The sequence below is a fragment of the Physcomitrium patens genome, chromosome 10, assembly GCF_059467195.1.
Source record: "Physcomitrium patens ecotype Gransden chromosome 10, ASM5946719v1, whole genome shotgun sequence".
Taxonomy (NCBI): Eukaryota; Viridiplantae; Streptophyta; class Bryopsida; order Funariales; family Funariaceae; genus Physcomitrium; species Physcomitrium patens.
Window position 1 is genome coordinate 6,300,647 of NC_143419.1, and position 21,250 is coordinate 6,321,896.

Genomic DNA, 21,250 nt, shown 5'->3' on the forward strand with positions numbered 1-21,250 from the left:
ATCGCAAAAGAAAGTGAAACTATTCAAAAAAGATCAAATGAAGACCTACCTTCAGAACAACTTCGCTATGATGGAAAATGAAAAAAAATGATGAAATCAACAATGGTCGTGCAATTCAAGAACACCAAATCATCAACGGCCGACACTTCCAACGAGGGAATACCGCAATAAAATTGGCGTCTCTGTGTAATGAGGTTCACAGCTACTTGAATTCACCAAATGGAGAAATGTAATCAAGCTCTTCAGGATGGCGGTTAACCATTCGAAAAACTCCACCCTGGAAACGACAGTAAATCGAAAAAATGTGCAAAAGAATCGAAGAGTGTTTTAACTTCTCTAGCGAAGACCAATGTTGCAAAACCGTGCATTGGACTTAAACTAGGCCAAAAGAATGAGTTCAACCATCACCAAACAAGCTGCGCAGACTACCCATACACATGCTCCACGCTTTCATAGCTTTGTGTAGACGACTAAATGTCAGCTTGGAAATCCATTCCACGTTAACAAAAGTCATTTGTTTTCACAACATTCGAATTCGCCACTAACTTCGGCAAACTGGAGCGATATTGCGAACAGGAAAATCGCCCTTGCCAGGCGTGAAGTGCATTCTGCACAACATGCCATCGCCTCCGAGATACATATCTACTTCGTCCGAATGCATTCTCACGAGCGATTTAGCGCTCGCAAATTATCACAAAATCAATCAGCTGATCAAGCTCCCGTCGGTCCCCTCTCCTAGCAAAGCCCTCGACTGACAATCTCATCCTCAACCGGCTCGCCACTCGCTCGCTCGCTCGCTCACTCCAACAGCTCCCACGACGTTGTGGACAAACGCAATGGCTTCCTGGAGCATGGCGTCCTAAACGCATTGTCCACTTCGTCGCAGATACTCGACGCCAGAAGCAGATACACATCAAGCGCTCGCAAAGCGATCGAAGCGCCAGATCGGACGCTGCGATACCGCAAAATATCGGTAGATAAGGCCGCGCCCGGACCGTTCTCCCGATCCTCTTGCACAGGTGCGTTGGCGGCAGTGCGTGAGATGCCATTCACACCACGCGTAAGGCTGTTACTGAGAAAGCTTGTTGTTGTGCCTTGATCGGGACGGAGCACTGAAATCGGTTCGTCATCGCCTTGTTCAGGGGAACAACTCTCGCATCGCACAGCTCTCACCATATCTCGCACCTTCCAGCCGCGACTCATCCGCACGCGGTTCTTGCCAAGCAGCCTTCTAACGCCTTCAGGCGTCCATATGCAAATGTGGTCGGGACGACCTGTTGCGACCTCGGGACGACCTGCTGACGTGCTGAGCGAGAGAGCTCCCTCAAGACCCATGCCGAAAGCTTCGAGCGTCTGTCAGATTACAGCTGCGACCAGGATCACCAAGGACAAAGTCAGAGTTGTCCACCCGAATGCCCAGGGGACTGGACCGAACAGCACCTCAACAACGACCACCTGCATTTCCATGGTGAGAAGGCCAGAGGTCTTGGGGACTCATTTATCTGCCTCCGACCATGTCGTGCCCGTAGGACTACAGGTATTGCTCACGTCCCTGTGCGCAAGCTCCTACAAGTTCCAAGACTGAAACTGGTAAGCGCAACCTCCAGGCTAGTCGCAAATGCTGCCACATCTTCATCACGAAGGATTCGTCACGCGGCCGAACCTGGCGTCTGAGATGGTGAGCGGTCGCGAGTTCTTGCGCAGTCGAATGCCACTGAGTTCAACCCGAATCAGCATTTGCATACTCGTGCGGCGATTCGTTATGGATGAAAAGGAGTCATGAACAAATACTAGTCAGGCAAATCCTGCACTGGAAGGGAACAACCGTAGAAAAGAGGAAAACAAATAAAATCCAAACGTGGACAGTAAAGGGCTGACGACTTCCGAGGACTCTACAGGCGACACCATGTTCCCTCCTAGACCTCACGATCGCCGTCACGACACACGTGCGGTTAAACGATGGCAATATTTATTTATACGAAGCTGGAGAATCGACTGCTGTCACAATACTGCAGCAATTCCATCATCGCGCAGAAAAAGGTCAGGACTTCACGCGGGCCACGCCATCCAAACCGAGCATAGAAATGTCCAGGTTGGCACGGAGACGGGCTGTGGAACAGAAGCCGACGCGAAGATAGAATCACATTCCCGACACGCTCATTCCACCAGAAACAACCAAACTGCAGACGAGGATCCAAACGGAGGCGAATCGCGGAATCGTCACCAGCGCAGCCAGGAATGAGAAAGCAGGGAGGGAGGTGCATACCTGCGGGGGAGATAGCAGGAAATGTGGCTATGGATGGATCGATCAGTTGCACTTGTGTCCAGAGCTCAAACCTTGCACAAGAAAAACACACATAGGGGTAGAAAAAAACCACGTAGTGGGAGACGACGACGCGGGAACGAGCGCTTCGAATTCCTGGAGGCGAGGTGGCAACCATGTATATATTCACGGGTGGTGGGAGGACGGACGGGGCCGGGCCGGGCGGATTGATGTCCGCCCGCGCCGCCATGGTCACCATCCACCGGCATCTCGGGTGTCGGCGGATATCCAGATTCTCGGTAGCAAAATTTCACCCTCCTCCTCGTCAGACTTCACTTTAAGATTCGGTGATGGGATTGTTTTAAATTTCAAATTATCAGAGGGTGTGTTATCCTAAATTCACAGTTTTCAGTAACTGTGCATATATTCGCATTTTGTTGAGGTTATTTTGGTTTGCTACACTATATTTAAACGCTGGTTACACTTAATTGGGGGTTTCATTCTCAGATGATTAACTGATTGTATAAATGAGACGTATTGTGGTAAGTGGTCGTTAGCCAGTGATATATTTATGCTTGAGGTCTTTAGGTAGTGGATTTAAGTTAAGATGATTAGTCTTTGGTCATCGTCATTGTATTTGATTCAATTGATTCTAGTTCTAGTTTTTGGAATGTACTTTATGTTGGAAAATTAAGCTTGATAGTTGAATTGTTAATATTATTAGTTGGGAATTCAAGTTTTAAAACAAGTTCATGTCTCTTCTTATTCTTTATTTTTGAATTTATTTATTTTTTTAACACAAATAGAAATTGTTCTCTATTGCAATCAAAGAGTTAATTTACATAAGCCCTAGTTAGGTCCGACAAAGGTATATTACATTCTAGATGTTAATTAAAAAAACTATTTCTAAGTATGACTAATTATTGTATTGGCTTATTTATTAGCCATGTTGCCATTATCTTATTTGTATATCATTGTTGTTGAAATTGCTTGACGTACCCTCTTGCCTTTAGAGGCATGTGTTATATTTTGGTTGAAGTATTAAGCCATATGTTCTATCCATAGTTGATGAAATTAAGCCATATCATGTGATACATCTTTTTTTATGACTAATGTAATCCATTAAATAAAGCATAATTTCTCTCTATTCACAATATTTATGATATAACACTCTTTATGAGTAGCCATGGCCTACTAACAAGTTTGAATTAGTATAATATACATTGGACAAAGATGCAATATTTCTAAAAAGAAGAAAATAGAAAAAGACCTATGTCCCTACTTTAAGAGTCACCATGATTATTTATTTCGCTTCAAGTGTCTTCTTATATCTAAGGAACTCTTAGTACCTTCATAAGTTGATGGTATTCGTGAAAGCAACCATGTATCATAGATATATTATACAAAAGATCAAGCAAGAAGTTGAAGAGAAGAGTTTCAACAAGAAAGCTAGTAAGAACTTGATTAAATCAAATGAGTACAAGATCAACATTAAGAACGGTGAGCTAAAACTCTAAGAAATGTATTGTTAAGACTAAGGATCCTCTCAACCTTTACTCCAATATATTCTAGATATTAAGAAGTTTCTTGAGAAGTTCTTATATTACTTGAAAACAAAACAATTCTAATAAGCTTCTTAGACAACTTCTTTAATCTTCATTGAATTTTCTAGAATTTGTTAGAATATTTTAAAAATCTTTTAGAACCTTCTAAAAATTGATAAAATATTTTAAGAATATTTTTAGAATCAATTTTATCTTTGTGCTACTTCTGAAATTATACATGTTGATTTAAGTTTACTTGAAAAAATTTGTACAACATCAATTAAGGACTCATTAATTTGCAATATCAAGTAGTGCCTTAATAATAATAAGTTCAAATTCATGGGAGATTTTTAGTATTTTGAAGATCATTTATATATTCTAAAATGATCAACATAATTTCTTGTTCTTCAATCTTGTCATGCTTTCCTAATTTCAAGATATTTTGGATTTAACAAAACATTAGAACTTATTTCTTAAGATTTCTAGTAGCCTCAAATGTAGAAGATTGTGAATTTTTTTTGTCCTCTTGTATGACATTTTTTCACAATCTAAAAATTCTTGACATTGTTCTTATAGACTTTTATAGCCATTTCTAATTTCAAAGTGACCATGGTCTTTAGTATCAATGAACTTCATCATTGATCTATTACTATCAGGTATATTTGATACTATCTATATTATTATAGATTGACTTATAAAAATGACATATTTTTTTTTGTATAAAAAGATAATAATTAGAAAATAAATGAAAAGGTTTTTTTTTGACAATACATATTGATATTATGGCCTATTTGATGATATCTTTTTTGATCAAGGACTTGAATTTATATCAAAGTTTTAGAAATTTCTTTTTCAAATATTGAAGATGAATATCAAACTTTCTTTTGTCTTCCATCCTCAAACCAATAGTCAAACAAAATGAGTCAATTAAGTTTTCGAGCAGTATTTGCAATATAATGTCAACTATCAATAAGATGATTGAAGTTCATATTTATCTTTAGTGGATTTTTTTTTAATAATATTTTTTATGCTTTGACTCAGCAAGCACCATTATATGCGAATTATGATTATCATCCAAAGCTTGATTTATTAGGTACATTGAAGGATGAAAACCTAGGAATTGAAGATCTTGCAAAACAATTGTCATAGCTCTAAATAACTTTAAAACTCCATTTACAAGGAGCTCAAGATTCTTATAAAGCATCTTTAGATGAATTTAGAAAAGAATTTCTAACTTTTTAAATTAAGATTGGATGAAATTCTAATAATATTGGATACTATTTTGTTACTATAGCACTCAAATGATATTTCTAGTAGTATGGTTTCAAAAGTAATATTTCTTGGAGATAAAGGTCGATTATCTATTACTTTTATATATATATGTTTTAACTTTTGTACTATGAGAATTTAATAAAGTTAAAAAAACTCTTCATATAAAAAACAAAGAGATGCTCTTGAATCTAATAAAATATATTTTTGAAGTTTTTATGGGCCAAGAAATAAAAATATATTAAAACAATGAATAGTTTGGATAGAAAGAGAAGAATTTTGATGAACTTGAGATATTAGAATGTTGTAAATTAAAATAAACTTTTATTAATTAAAAATATATTTTAATTCATAAAGATTTAATAATCTAATTAATCTAATATTTTTTGATTAATATTTTATTTATATTTAATAATTCCACTAACTTTTTAATTATGAATTAAATAAATTCTTTTATTAAATGATTTATTCTAGTTCACAACTAATTATTAATTTATGAAATTATTTAATAAAATTTCTTTTACTTCTAATTTAGAATTTAGATCCTTTGACTAATTCAATTCACACTCACACAACCCATTACAATAATGCAAGCTACTTCAATTAACTATTAATAATTTCAATCTTGAAAGATTTTTTTTATGTGATTTTATTAAATATATATTTAATTTTAACTTTAATTTTAATCTAATATTAATTATCATCCAAAAAATAAAAATTCATCTAATTTTTTTATCATCTATGAATAAATTTTCATCCATAATTGAATTTTTATCTAAAAATAAAAATTCATCTATTAATAACCAACTTTCATCTATATATTTTTATCCATATTTGATCCAAGTTCCAAAGACATTTAAATCAAATTGTTTCTAGTACAAGTGATTCATGGAATATCCACTCATCTATTCCATGCATATGAAAAAAATATCAAGTTAAATTAAATAATAAGAATAAATTATTGTGATTGAACTCAACCATTTTCAAATTCCAAAAAAGTCACAATGGGCTTTCATAGCCTCTAATTCCTATTATCAAGGACATGAATTTTAAAGAAAGAAATTCTCAATACACTCTTATGTCACTCAAAAGGAATAGAAAATCATTCAAAGATGATATAATATGAAATTAGAATGGCTATTTTAATTTCTTTCTAAAAACGAGTTCTATAGGAAGCAATTATTATATATTGAAGAAATTCAAGATGCAATAAATTGTGTTTGTTACATACTTTGATCTTTATTTTCTTCAAAGATAGTTGATAGGTTGTCTTAGCTATTGATAGTATTCCATATTAGGATAGATAGACCATCCTATTATTTGATTGTTGTTGAAGACTTTGTAACTCTCTTCAAATAAAATATTTGAAATACCATCAAAAGTTGTTTCTACCTCTAATAAAATCATCAAATATTGAAAGTCTCTTCCAAGATCATAATACCAAATATATTATATCTCACTATCTATTTGAAGAAGGACATGGCATTCTTAAGGAACTTCATCTCAATTACATCATCTTGAAGGTTATATCAATTGCAATGTCTCATCTAATATGTTAGTAAGTGCTAGTTCTTAAGTAGAATCTACTAATTATTAATTTTCCATCTCTTTAATATTACAAATACATAGAAGTTACAAATAAGAATAAAAGATAGAATACTATCTTTCTTTGATCTTGGATTTTTTTTAGTAAAGATTTACTATTCTTCATCTTAATTTTGATAGATGTGACCAATAAAAAGCTTTAATTCTCTTTGCTGCATTTGCAAGATTCTTTGTTGGCCCTTATGTGTATTCACTAATATCATTTTTTCGCCAATGAAGAAGATATTCTGATCCATTTTAGCATTGTCTTGAATCTAAGTCTTCTTTGACTTCAAACACTTGATTATTATCCACTTTTATAGGAGAAGGTGGTATTTGTCTTCTTCCAAAAATATTCATTGTCTTATATGGATCAAAAAGAGACATGTAAAATATAAGATAGATCTTCATAGACTCGAATAAATATAAACAATAAGCGACAAGATTGATTTGTTTACAAGTAGGAATAGATCCAAGCATATGATAGTCCAACTTTTTATAAAGACAAATACTCTTGATATTGCGACAAAGTAGCTATACCTTATCACTCACATTGAATTGTGGTTGTTAATTGCAAATGGCATCCGCATTGATCTTTTGTTGTTTTTGATCTTCTTTTAATTGTATCTTTAGTATTGCATGTAGCTCTAATAAATAATTTTAAGATAGAAAGTCAAAGAGAGCTTTATATCCATCTTTAGAATTTTAAAAAGGATTTTTCAAAATCTTGATACAAATTGAGTCTACCTATCTAATATAATATCTTTAAGTAATCCATGATAGCAATAGATACTGTCAAAAAAAATTTAGCCATTTCCTCACGTATGATAGATTTTGTACGTGATATGAAATATGCCATCTTAAGAAAATGATCTACTATTATAAATATAAAATTATACAAACTTGAGACTAAAATATCTATGATGCAATTCATAGAAATAAAAGATGGTAATTGTTCTAGAATAGGTAAAGGCAAGAAAAGTCCATAAAATTGATGATGAGGATTTTTTGATCTTAAAAAAATATCACATGATTGTACAAAGTTTTTAACTACCTTTCACATTTGAAGCTACTAAAAATCTCTTGATATTAGCTCCAAAGTTTTATTATATGCAAAATATTTGGTTGTTGAAAAATCATGACAAGATAAAAAAAAACATGTAATTGTGTTTCATCCTCTAAAATATATAATTGTCCCTCAAAATAGAATAGATTATTCTTGAACTTAAACTTAAAAGTATCATAAGACTTAAAAGAATTATTCTTAATATCATAAACAAAAAGATCGAAGGACATATTTCATTGAATTTGCTAACAAAGATTGAATCAATGATCAATGTTGGTTTTATTGCTCAAAGATAAAAATGCTTTGAATTTAAGAGAATCATTTTTTGTTGATCTAAAGTTACATTTCCTTCTTTTGGTGCAAAATAAGAACATTTAGAAAGGACATTTGACAAACCTTGTTATTTTTGAGTTAATAAGTGATCTTGAAATCAATCTTCATAAAGATATGCTTCAATGGACTTGGCAACAATTCAAAATACATGTCAAAAGGAAGTATTTGAGATTCTTGTGATCCATATATACAGTGATTAGACTAAAAGCGCCTTCTAAATAATAATGCCATTCTTAAAATAAAGCCATAATTATAAAAAGTTCTTTGTTGCGAATCTCATAATTAATCTTCATTGTTGAAATTTTTTTGGAATGAAAATCTATCAAAGGAAGTTTGTCATCTGCTCCGATTTGAAACAAAACATCATCCATGGCAAAATCTAATGCATTTGTTTTCATAAAGAATGCCTTCAAAAAGTTGATGTGATACAAGATTAATGCAGAAATAAATATTGTCTTTGAGGCTTCAAAAGATGCTTTAGTTTCTTTGCTCCATTTAAGTTTGTCTTTATATATTAGGCATATAAGAAGAGTTGTAACTTGAAAAAAAAATCTTAATAAAGATCTTATAATAATTAGTAAATTTTAAAAAATATTACACATTTCTCACTATTTTTGAGATCTTTCAATCAATTGTAGTTTATATCTTCTTAAGATCCATCATAAGACCATTATTTGAAATGATGTATGTTAGGAAGTTGACTTTAGTGTAAAATAGATACTTTTCTATCTTGATATATAATCCTACATCTTTTAGTTTTTGTAATATATGACAAATATAAAGTTCTATTATGGACATACACATGTAAGTCAATAATTATTTATATAAATAGATAGAAGTAAGTAGAAGTAAATAAAAATAAGTTAATTCTATAATATCTTCTATAGAAGCATTCTAGAAGCTTCATAAATACTATTTTGACTTTATAGGTGTATATAATTAACTTTTTGGATTACAAACATTATCACAAAGTTAGTCATGTGACACACACATAGTTAGCTTGCAGATCAAGCTAGCTATGTAGTCCATATGTTGTCGTAATAGGTGAAGTTTTACTTAAGAATGCTCCAAGTACTTGGCTGTAGAAGATAGAATAAAAATTACAATAATAAAATCCTAACTCTAATAGAATATTAACTAAACTCTAATTAAACTATAACAATGATAAGTAAGATTTAATCAATTCAAAAAAACCTCAAAATAGTTACAAAAAAATAATAAGAAATCTTAAAGAAATATTAAAATGATCACAAATATATCTCAAATATATTTTAATTCAATCTTAATTTAATCCTAATTAAAATATTATTAGACTTCATTCAAATTTTAGGCCAGAAACTAACTAAATCTTAAATTCTAAATAAATCTTAATCAAATTCTAAATCCTAAATCAAATCCTAATCCTAAATCCTACACCAAATCCTAACCAAAACCTAAAATTATACTTTTAGGGACCTTGACCCACTTAAACCTCAATAACTCTCAATTCAATTATTGGATCAAGCTAAGATTCACAACACATATTAAGTACAACTATGACTATTAACCTACAAAATTTCATCTATTGATCTGTAACAAAATTATTGAAATTATCATAAACGACAATTCTATTTTATTTCACAAAATCCAAGTCATCCAAAAACAAACTTGACTTTTTAAAGTTCTTATAAATTCAATACAAATCTAAATTATCCAAAACTAATGCTCAAAGAAATAATATCTGATCTGCTATCAAACTCCACTATCCAGTCTACAAAAGGTCTTCCAAATTGTCGTAGGTGTTCGATTTTGTGCCTTGAGGACTGATTTGGATCAAGGTTGATAACCGGCCATCCTTGAATATTCTTTTTTTGTCTTTTTGAATTAACTTTTTTAAAAATCTACTCCTAACATCTTTTTAGAAATGCTTGTATTCTTTATTTTTCTAATCTACTTTACTTTTCCTTATTTATGGTCCAACAAATTAAATAGAAGTTACTTTTCTAAAAAGATAGTATTATTTCTAAAAGTTTTATTACCTTCCTATCTTTTATTTATATTTTTTTATTTTATATTTTAACTTGGCTCTCCTATAATAAGATCCATATTATCTTCATTTACCATATAGTCGTATTACAACATAATAACATAAAAAAACTTACCTTATAAATCAACGCATATATCCTACAAAGTCAACACATATTAAAAGTCTTATAGAACATCACCATATAGCTCCTAGTTAGATAGTATTCATAGAGACAAGAGTGAAGCCTTCTTTACTTTTGTCAACTCCTTTCTTACTTCTGATCTAGATTCAAGCGTCTGAAGTTTTTTTATCTTTTGGTATTAAGCCATTTTAATTTCTTTTTAATATACATATTTCTTTATTTCTATTCTGTCACTTTTTCTTTGACGTAGATTTCATTGATTTATGCATCATCTTTCCATTCATGTCTTTGTCAGATTGACAAGAGTGCACTTATTATATCAGAGCTTTGTCTGATTTTGATGAAGAGTGGATTATCCCTTTCTCATGATAAGACATAAGCCTATTAGAAGTTGCAGATTACTTTCTTCTAAACTGATATTGTTCTTAGTATTTTCTTTGTCTTCAAGTCCTTTCTTCTACTTGTCTTGAACAATATTAGATATTTTTTTGAGTATTATTATGGCAGAGCTTGTTGAAATAAAGAATACAGTGATACAAATGTAAGAACAATTGAAGTAGTTGATGCTTGCAATGCATCAACGTTTTGGAATGGATACAGATTGAAGAAGTTCTTAAGGTCGATGATAGAGAGTTTTTTTTTATCTTAAACAAATCTTGCATGACTGAACAAAGTTTTTTATATCCTTCTACATTTATGGCCACCAAAAATCTCTACATATAAGCTCCAAAGTCTTATTGTATCCAAAATATCATGTTGTAGGAAAGTCATGAAGTACTTGAAGAACATGTTGTCGTAATACGTGAAGTCTTGCTTGAGAATGCTTTGGGTACCTAGCTATGGAAGGTAGGATAGAAATTACAACAAAAAAATCCTAACTCTAATAGAGTACTAACTAAACTCTAATTAGACTATAATAATGCTAAATAAGCTTTAACCAATTTCAAAGAAATTTCAAAGAAATTTCAAAGAAATAATATGAAATCTTAAAGAAATATTAGAATGATCACAAATATATCTCAAATACATCTCAATTCAATCTTAATTTAATCCTAGTTAAAATCCTATTGGACTTCATTCAAAATTTAGGCCAAAAATAATTAAATCTCAAACCCTAAATAAACCCTAATAAAATTCTAAATCCTAAATCCTAAACCAAATCTTAACCAAATCCTAAACAAACTTTAAACCAAATTCCAACAAAACCCTAAACCAAATCCTAAACCCCAAACTAAATCCTAATCTGTAGAATAGATATTAATTCATTTTTGAAAGATATTGGTAAAATATATTAGTAGTCCATATAATAGAAAATTTAGGAGGACGGATGAGTGATTTAGTTATTAAAAGTGGTTAATTATAGAATTATGGTTAGAATCTGGAGAATCAAGGGAAAGTATATAGGAGTTGTAGAAGTTAATTAAGGTGCCATCAATGTGATAGTTATGAGCCGGGTAACTTTGTGCTACCTCTTTTCTTTTGTTTGTTATTTTCTTTGAATAAGAGGATTGACAATTTTTGAATATTGTGAAGTGAATTATGGTATGGAAATGTGATTGGTTTTATTTGAGAAGAAGAAAGATTGAATGCTGAAATGTGATTGCAGTTCAGCAGAGAGAATGAGTCTGTATTTGTGTCAAACACTGTAATGTGAATGGCAGTTCTGTGTGAAGAATTTGAGTGAGTGGAATGAGGGTAATTATGTGCTGAAAGCTGTGAGGGCGCAATATTACAGTTGAAGATTATGAAGGTGAATATATTGGTGGAAATAGCAGTTATTGGTATGACTGAATTGCTGTAAGGAAGAGACCGATAAGGTGAAGGAGGAGATTATAGTTTTTTTGTGTGTTCAGATATTATAAATAGAGACGATATATTCAAGAGGTAATTGATTGTGTGACCCTAACGTGAACGCTTAAGCAAGTAATCATTCCCCATGTTCGAATCTCCCTAAACGGGTTTATTTCCATTAGATTAATTTAGAATAAATAAAATGAGCAATCACATTTTGGCACCGCTGCCGAGGATTGACAACATTATTGAGTGTTAGGAATTAACTGTCAAAGCAGTAAAGGAGATTAGGAAGCAAGCTCAGTAGAAATAATGAAAGAATATGGTTATTAAGAATGAGGATTTAACAGCAAAGAGAATAAAGCAATCAAAGGAAAGAACAGAGCGATCACAAGCAAGAAATTTGTTGCATAACGAGCGAGATCTTAAATTAAAAAAGAAGCATCGACAAAGTTGGATTAAGCCGTCGTTGCATGCTTGTCGACATATTTGATCATACCTAGAAGACGATCGACCTCTAATATTTCAGAAGTACATATCATTAAAGAAATTGCTAAAAGCACTTGTGGGTAGTGCTGCTAATAGTCCAGCATAACTTTCAAGCCGTTAATAAAAAATAAAGAAGACACAAAGGAATTAGGTACTCTACTGGGTATTTTTCCAATTGAAAATACGTCTGATTCTAACAAGACTGGTTTTGAAGATTGGTATAAATCACTTGCCAATAAAGACCAATTCAGAGTATATCAAAACCTATTATTTTCACCTCATATTCAACCAATAAAATTATTTGGGGATAATAATAGTCAATCGAGAAGGCCTAGAAGTCCAAAAAAGACTTTTGCGAGAGACAATTTTTATTTTAATAAGAAATTGAGCAGAACACCAGCATCTTTAATGACGTCCGGAAGACCAGCAGTTCAGATTGTAGTTCAAATGGGTGCAGTGGATGATCGAACGACTAACGTCATGCCATTACCTACTTTTTGGGGTTTGCCAAGTACGGATCTAAATCAACATTTGTCTCAATTTTTGACGACGTGTATAGCCAATAATGGAAGAACAGAAGACATTTGGCTGAGATGGCTACTAGTGACATTGAAAGACACAACGTTTGAGTGGTATAACCACCAACCTGTGGGACAATTTATCAATTGGAAGGCATTGAAAAATACATTTTTAGTCCATTTTTGACCAATTGGTTTTGAAGAACGTCTTAGAGAAAAATTAATGAACAGCAGAATGGTACTAGGAGAAGCAGTACAGTCATATTATGGTCGTGTAGTAGATATACTTCAAAAATGGCCAAATAACCAAATGTCAAAATCGTTTGTATTGTCCATATTGGTTAGTGGACTATACCCACCAAAATTGAAGATGTTTATAAAGGAGGCCCAATCAGCCACCATTACATTATCTCTTGAGCGAGCAAAAGTATGGGAGGAATGTCACTATGACCAGAACTTAACAGTTGGAGCCACGATGATTCCATCTCAAGGAGGTTATTAAATGACAAATTAGAATGACGCATCAGAAGGTTATCTGGGAAGGAATGATTATGGTACAATTCCACAAAGAATCATAGATATCATTCCATTGCAGGCTGTACCACCATCATCATCACACCCGTATGCACCTTATTTTACATATCAAATGCATTGATATCAAGGAATTCCAATAAGTCATTGCTATTAATATTGACGAAAAAAATGGATGAATTAGCTGTGAATCTAACGAAGGATAAAAAAAAAGGCATAAACCAACCAATATGCATCCCAATGTCTAGTGCAGCAATTGTAAGGGGCAAGATTATTTAGTAACAGAATGTCCTTCACCACCCCAAATGACTATATAATGTACCTTTTGCGGGGGCAAGCATATTACCACCTACTGTTGGAATTTACGGAAGCAACAACAACTTAGTAACCAGATAATGATTCAACCAACTTCGTAGGATATCAATCAAGTACAAACAAATAATAGATTTGGTTGGAATGGAAATCGAGCAAATAAACAAAACAAGAATTATTCTAATTTTTTAAACTCTAAATTTCACCAAGAAGGTGTATCCAATACTCATGGATTGACAATGAATCAAACAGGATACCATCAATATTCATCCATGATGAAGCCAATGCCAGACTCTATAATAATAATGGGTCAATCAAGATCCTTTACTCATCTGACATGGAACAGACCTAGCCGTTATATACAAATAGAAACACCTATTATCCCTGAAGGAGTTAGCAGGAGACCACTTTGTTGCTATCATTGTAGACAAATCAGACATTATGCGAGTGAATTTTGTAATCCAAGGGCCAGTAATGACTATGCTCCAATATGTGGAAATTGTAAGCAGTCTAATTATACTTATCAGCAGTGCAATACGCCCTTTAATTATAATAATTGGGACCAACAAATACAAACAAGCCAACCGACGGAGGACAAAGGTCATATTCAATGAGATTCACTAGTACATCGTGTCGAGGTGGTGAACGCAGTGCTTACCAGAGGCCAACAAAAAGACAAGAATCTAATTCAGGACTTGGATGAACCAATCGCAGGAGAGCAAGTAGTACCATTCACGGGGCTAAATGAACTAATATCAGTATTCGGACGTATCCCAATATTGAGACCTCAACAGATTGAAGAACCTAATTTGGTTCCACATGCCAATTTGCCGGGACCATCAAGATCAATCCCAACTGACCAAGTACCAATACTTGTACAACCCAATAAAAGATCTTACACATTAAAGGAACCTTTAGTGGTAGAAAAGTTGGCAAAGTTTCTAGTGGCAATCCCAATCGCTAGGAAGGAATTGCTACCGAATGGAGTAAAATCAAAACCAATGAAATGCAAAAAAGTATTGAAAATTACTCTCAATATGGAATCCTACGACATTCGAAAGGATTTGGATGTTATTCAGCCTTCAATTACAATGAAGCAACTTTTGGTTGTAGCACCAAAATGTCAATCTACATTGAATTCAACATTAATACGACAAAGATCCCGCACTAAAAAAATTCATGAAATTAGCTTAAATTTAGATCCTGGAGTACCAACAATCGATGTATCAATCAATGGCGTTTTAATTCTAGTGGTACAAGTCTATGGTGGCTCCAGTGTGAATTTAATGAATACGGATACAATGGAGTACTTGGATCTAAAGTAATTGCTACCTATGACATTGGTCTTGCGAATGGCAGATCATAGTTTGATAAAGCTAATGGAAATCTTACGTAATATTGCCTTTGTAATTGCGGGATTGACATACAAAATCAATTATATTGTATTTCGATTATAGAGTTCTACGTTATCATATCCCATTTTATTAGGTAGACCTTGGCTTTATCAAACCAAAGTTAAGAACGATTGGGGCCGAGGCACATTGACAATTGGAAAAGGTCATGAGTAGATTATTTTACAGATATATTTGGTACAATATCATGGAGAATTTCAATTGCCAGAATCAAAATTTATAATGGACAACGAGAGTTAATCGATTGAAGAAGATGTCGATGCTATAGGTTCATCGCAATTTGAAGTAGGATAAAATACTTCAACAACAAAGGTAAGAATCTACCAATTTGGAAGTCTCGACAAATATTTACTATATCAGGAAGATGCGACTAACTCAGATCATGCTATTGTCGAATGGATGAACGATTTCACAATCAATAGAGTCAGCACATTGGAATCAGATTTGGGTGGTTCTCATATGTCGGATAATACAAGATATTCAGATCAAGAGAAGATAATTAAATCAGAGATTGTTGAAGACCATGTGTGTTAATCTATTAACCTGGGCACCAACAAAATACCACAGCTAATTAAAATATATGCCAGTATTATTGATACAGAATTGGATGCTTGAAAATAATTTTTCGTCCATCACAAATCTGCCTTTGCATGGTCATATGCGGATTTGAAAGAGATTCCAACCGACGTGTGTGAACACCAAATTATTCTGGAAGAGGGTGTTACGCTAGTTTGTCAAAGACAACACCGGCTTAATCCAAAATATTCCCTTTTAGTGAAAGAGGAATTGGATAAACTTCTCGACGTGGATTTTATTTATCCTGTTTTGCATAGTGCATGGATGTCATCAATCGTGATGGTACTGAAGAAGAATGAAAAAATCAGGATATGTCAGGATTTCTGGAAACTTAATGCAGCCATCGAGAAAGATTACTTTCCATTACCTTTCACGGACAGTATGGATAACCTATTGGCATTATCACCAAGTAGTAAAAGAATAGGAGTGGGGCACCAGTTAAAGTCATTCTGTGGTATTGTTTTGGATTGACTGGAGTGCCATTTTCTTATATTTCTTGTGTATTTGAGAGTAGTAGTTCCAGTTAAGAATTAACAGTGAAGAGTCAATCACAAGTGTCGATTGAAGATATTCCAGAATGGATGAGTCACCAACAATAACAATTGGAACTTTGGGATGTCCAGATCTTGAAACTGAATACTCAAGTCCATGTATTGGGCGAATACAATGAAGACCTTTCAACTCAGTTGAGGTAGGAGTCGATGGAAGGATTGGAAGAGAACGAAGATTTGCAGTTGGAACCGGAATTGGTGGAACCAATAACAGATACTGCGGCAATTGATTATTTAGATAGGCCAGAGGGATTACAATTTCTGTAGAGTTTTGTTAGATAATTTTTAAATAGGTATCAATTGAGTATTTGCGAGGACGTTGCACAAATAGGAGTCGGGCTATGTAGAATAGATATTAATTTATTTTTGAAAGATATTGATAAAATATATTAATAGTCTATATAATAGGAAATTCAGAAAGATGGATGAGTGATTTAGTTATTAAAAGTGGTTAATTATAGAATCATGGTTAGAATCTGGAGAATCAAGGGAAAGTATAGAGGAGTTGTAGAAGTTAATTAAGGTACCATCGATGTGATAGTTGTGAGCCGGGGTAAGTTTGGTGCTACCTCTTTTCTTTTGTTTGTTATTTTCTTTGAATAAGAGGATTGAGAGTTTCTGAATATTGTGAAGAGAATTATGGAATGGAATTGTGATTGGTATTATTTGAGAAGAAAAAATATTGAGTGCTGAAATCTGATTGTAGTTCAATAAAGAAAATGAGTCTGTGTTTGTGTTAAATACTATAATATGAATGGCAGTTCTGTGTGAAGAATTCGAGTGATTGGAATGAGGGTAATTGTGTGCTGAAAGCTGTGAGGGCTCAATATTACAATTGGAGATTATGAGGATGAATATATTGGTAGAAATAGCAGTTATTGATATAATTGAATTACTGTAAGGAAGAGACCGATAAGATGAAGGAAGAGATTATAGTTTCTTTGTGTGTTCAGATATTAGAAATAGAGATGATATATTTAGGAAGTAATTGATTGTGTGACCCTAACGTGAACGCTTAAGTAACTAGTCATTCCCCATGTTTGAATCCTCTTATACAAATTTATTCCCATTAGATTTATTTGGAATAAGTAAAATGAGTCATTACATAATTAAATCTTAAATCAAATCCTAACTAAATCTTAAACCCTAAATCAAATCCAAACCAAATCTTAAATCTTAATCAAATCTTTAATTAAATCTTAACCAAATCTTGAACCAAATCCTAAACTCTAAATGAAACCCTAACTAAATCCTAATCCTAAATCAAATTCTAACCAAATTCTAAATCCTAAACCAATCCCTTATTAAATCTTAGTAATTCCTATAACAGATTTAAACCTCAATAATTAATAAATAAATCATTGATCTTAACTCAAATTTTGCTTAATTTTTAAAAACTAAGTTGAAAACAAGCACAAAAAGTTTTAAAAGAATTAAAATTATCAAATAGACGATAACCTCAAAAATATGCTCGGGTATTGGCTGGTCTCCTTCTCCAACCTTGATGCCAATCTCCCAGAGCCAATATTTCTCCTTTTCACCATTTGATTGATTTCAAAATTTTCATACACATAGAAAAACAAGTCTTATATCCTTTCACTTTAATTTCACTCTAATCCAACTAGTAGATTGCAAGAAATCTTAAAAACCCTCACTAGACCTAAAATTCTACTTTTTGAGACCTTGACTCATTTAATCCTCAATAACCCTCAATTCAATTGTTAGATTGAGTTCAAATTCACAATACTTATTGAACGCAACTATAACCATAGTTCTACAAAATTTCATTAATATATCTATTACAAAACTCTTGAAATCATTGAAAATATAAAACTTATTTTATTTCATAAAATCGAAGTCATCCAAAACAAACCTTGACTTTGTAAAGCTCTTACCAAGTCAATACAGATCCAAATCACCCAAAAGCAATGCTCATAAAAACTTTATCCAATCTTCTATCAAATCCCACTCTTCGATCTGCCGAAGAGTCCTCGAGTTGCCATAGGTGCTTAGTTTTGTGCCTTAGGATCTGATTTCGACCCTGGTTGATTACCTGCCCTCCTTGGGTATCAATATCTAGTTTTTCTAAATTTTTTTGGTTAGAATTTACTTTCAACTTTTTCTTAAAGATGTCTATATCATTTATTTTTTCAATCTATCTTATTTTGCCTTATTTTTGATCCTACAAAGTAAATAGAAGTCATAATTTCTAAAAGGGTAGCATTACTACTAAAAGTTTTACTACCTTTCTATCTTTTATCTATTTTTTTTTTAATTTATCTTTTAACTTGGCTCTTCTATGATAAGATCCATATTTTTATCTTTCACCATATAGTCATATTACAACACGACAATGTAAACATGCTTTTCTTTTTAGAATATATAATCGACCTTCAAAATAGAGTAGGTTGTTTTTGAACTCAAACTTAGAAGTATTTTAGGACTTAGAGGAAGGAATCTTGATATTATAAATAAGAGGATCAAAAGACATACTTGATTGGATTTGTTTCATAAGAATTGAATCAATAGTCAATGTTGATTTCATTACTCAAAGATGAAAATGCTTTGGCTTCCAGAGAATCATTCTTTATTGATCAAAAGATGCATCTCTTTTATTTGATGCAAGATAAAAACATCTAGAAAGGGCGTTTGACAAACCTTATTATTTTTTGGATTGATACATGATCTTAAAATCAAATCTTAATAAAGACATGCTTCAATGAGCTTAGTGACAATTCAAAACACGTGTTGACATGAAGTACTTGAGATTCTTAGGGTCCATATATATGGTGATTAGATTAGAAGTGCCTTCTAGATGATGATGCCATTCTTGAAATGAATCAATGATTGCAAAAAGCTCTTTGTTGTAGATTTCATAGTTAATCTTCGTTGCTAAAAAGTTTTTGGAATAAAAAGCTACTAGATGAAGTTTATTATCTTTTTTCATTTCTAATTATATGGCATCCAAATTAAAGTTTGATGTATTTTTTTCTATAAAAAATACCTTAGAAAAGTTGACCCAATACAAGATTGGTGTAGAAATAAAAGCTAACTTCAAAGCTTCAAAAGATGTTTCAGCTTCTCTGCTCTACTCAAGTTTTTCTTTGCAAGTCAAATATATAAGTGGGGCTACAACTCGAGAAAAGTCTTTAATGAGGATCCAACAATAGTTGATAAAGCCCAAAAAGTAGTAGACATCTCTTACCAATTTTAAAATCTTCCAATTCATAATAGTTTGAACTTTCTTACGATCCATCACAAGTCCATCATTTGAAATGATGTATCTTAAGAAGTGGACTTGAGTAGTATGGAATACACACTTTTTTATCTTGGCATAGAGTTTGGCATCTCTTAATTTTTGTAATACATAACAAACATGAAGTTCATATTCATTTGTGTTTTTAGAATAGATCAAGATGTTGTCCACATAAAAAATAATAAAATCATCTTAAAACTCTCAAAAAACATCATTCATTAGATGTTGAAAAGCTGCTGGTGCATTTGTAAGTCCAAAAGGCATGACGTTGTATTCAAAATGTCCATACCTAGTTCAAAATACAATCTTCCATTCATCTCCTTTTTTTAATATGTACTAGATTATTTGCTCCCTATAGATCTATTTTTGTATAGATCTTAGTTTGATTCAATTGATTAAGAAGTCCAAATATTAAAGGTAGAAGGTACCTATTTTTGATAGTCATCTTATTGATTCCTCGATAATCAACACACATCTACAATAATCCATCTTTTTTTCTTTACAAATATGATTAGAGCTTCTGTTGGTGATTTGAAATGGCGTGTAAAATTCTTGGCCAGATTTTCTTCAATATATTCCTTAAATTCAAACAATTCATTTTGTGATAAACTATGTATTGGTCCAAATGGTAGTTGTATTCTTTCTTGAAGATCAATTGAGCAGTCATAGGGATGATGTTTTGGAAGAATATTTACATTCTTCTTCTCAAATATATCTTGAAACTCTTGATATTGGCTTGGAATGCCACTTGAAGTCTTTGCATCATTACAAATATGTGGCGTAAATGACACAAGGTGATCTTTTTCTTTGCAGCATATAAGAAAATTCTCACATCTATAAATATAGGTTTTATTATGCTAGATTTATGACTTTCTATAAGATTAATTTCATCCTTAGTTATATTTTTAGAAAATTCAAGAATACAAGAAATCCAATCTATGTAAGGATTATATTTTTTTAACCATGATAAATCTAAAATGATTGGATTAGAGGGAGATCTAATTATATTAAAGATTATGTAACTACTATGACTATTTATTGCTACATCTGTAGAAAGTGTTTCATGAATAATATCTCCAAAAGATAATGGACGACTATCTATGACTTTTATATGAATAGATTTAATCTTTTGTACTAACGATATTTTATATCTTTTAATAAATTTTACATCTAAGAAATAAACTAAGGCTCCTGAATCTATAAAGATAGAGGCTTTATAATTATTAGGTCTTAAATATACATCTATTATAAAATAAAGAGAGGATTTTGAGGAGAGGATAGGACCTTCATTAGAAATTATATAAGATTCTAACTGCACGGTCCCTATTGTAACTGGACAAATTCATTTTCCGATACACTGTCTTTTTTGATAGATGTGCTCTTCATTTTGTGGTTTTGTCACTTCTTTGGACAATCTTGAGTAGTGTATTTAGGTTCTCTACAATATAAGCACAATCTTTCTTGATGGCGATGAGTCTTTTCTTGCTCGATAAGAAGTTTAAAATATTGTCATATTATAATTACTTATAATATGTAAAAATTAATTAAGACATATAATATATTTGTGAGTCTTGATGTAGATTAGAGTGGTTAGTAAATAAATTTAAA

General features: G+C 32.2%; 1 protein-coding gene across 2 annotated transcripts; it reads right to left on the reverse strand.

The window, feature by feature from the left end:
• Window positions 1–477: 477 nt before the first annotated feature.
• On the reverse strand, window positions 478–2,414 carry LOC112287741 (uncharacterized). Of its 2 annotated transcripts, none has more exons than XM_024531084.3 (2): window positions 2,267–2,414; window positions 478–1,367 (listed from the first exon to the last, which is right to left on the reverse strand). In XM_024531084.3, the coding sequence occupies exon 2, from the start codon at window positions 1,333–1,335 to the stop codon at window positions 799–801; it is 537 nt and encodes a 178-aa protein (XP_024386852.1). In that variant the 5' UTR covers window positions 1,336–1,367; window positions 2,267–2,414; the 3' UTR covers window positions 478–798. The 2 variants fall into 2 exon arrangements, with proteins under 2 accessions (XP_024386852.1, XP_090109728.1); XM_090253602.1 differs by having other exon boundaries at window positions 478–1,714.
• Between the last annotated feature and the right edge of the window lie 18,836 nt (window positions 2,415–21,250).

What these genes read in the sequence shown, in the direction of transcription:
- LOC112287741 (XM_024531084.3), bottom strand. Translation starts at nt 1,335, where the DNA reads ATGGGTCTTGAGGGAGCTCTCTCGCTCAGCACGTCAGCAGGTCGTCCC.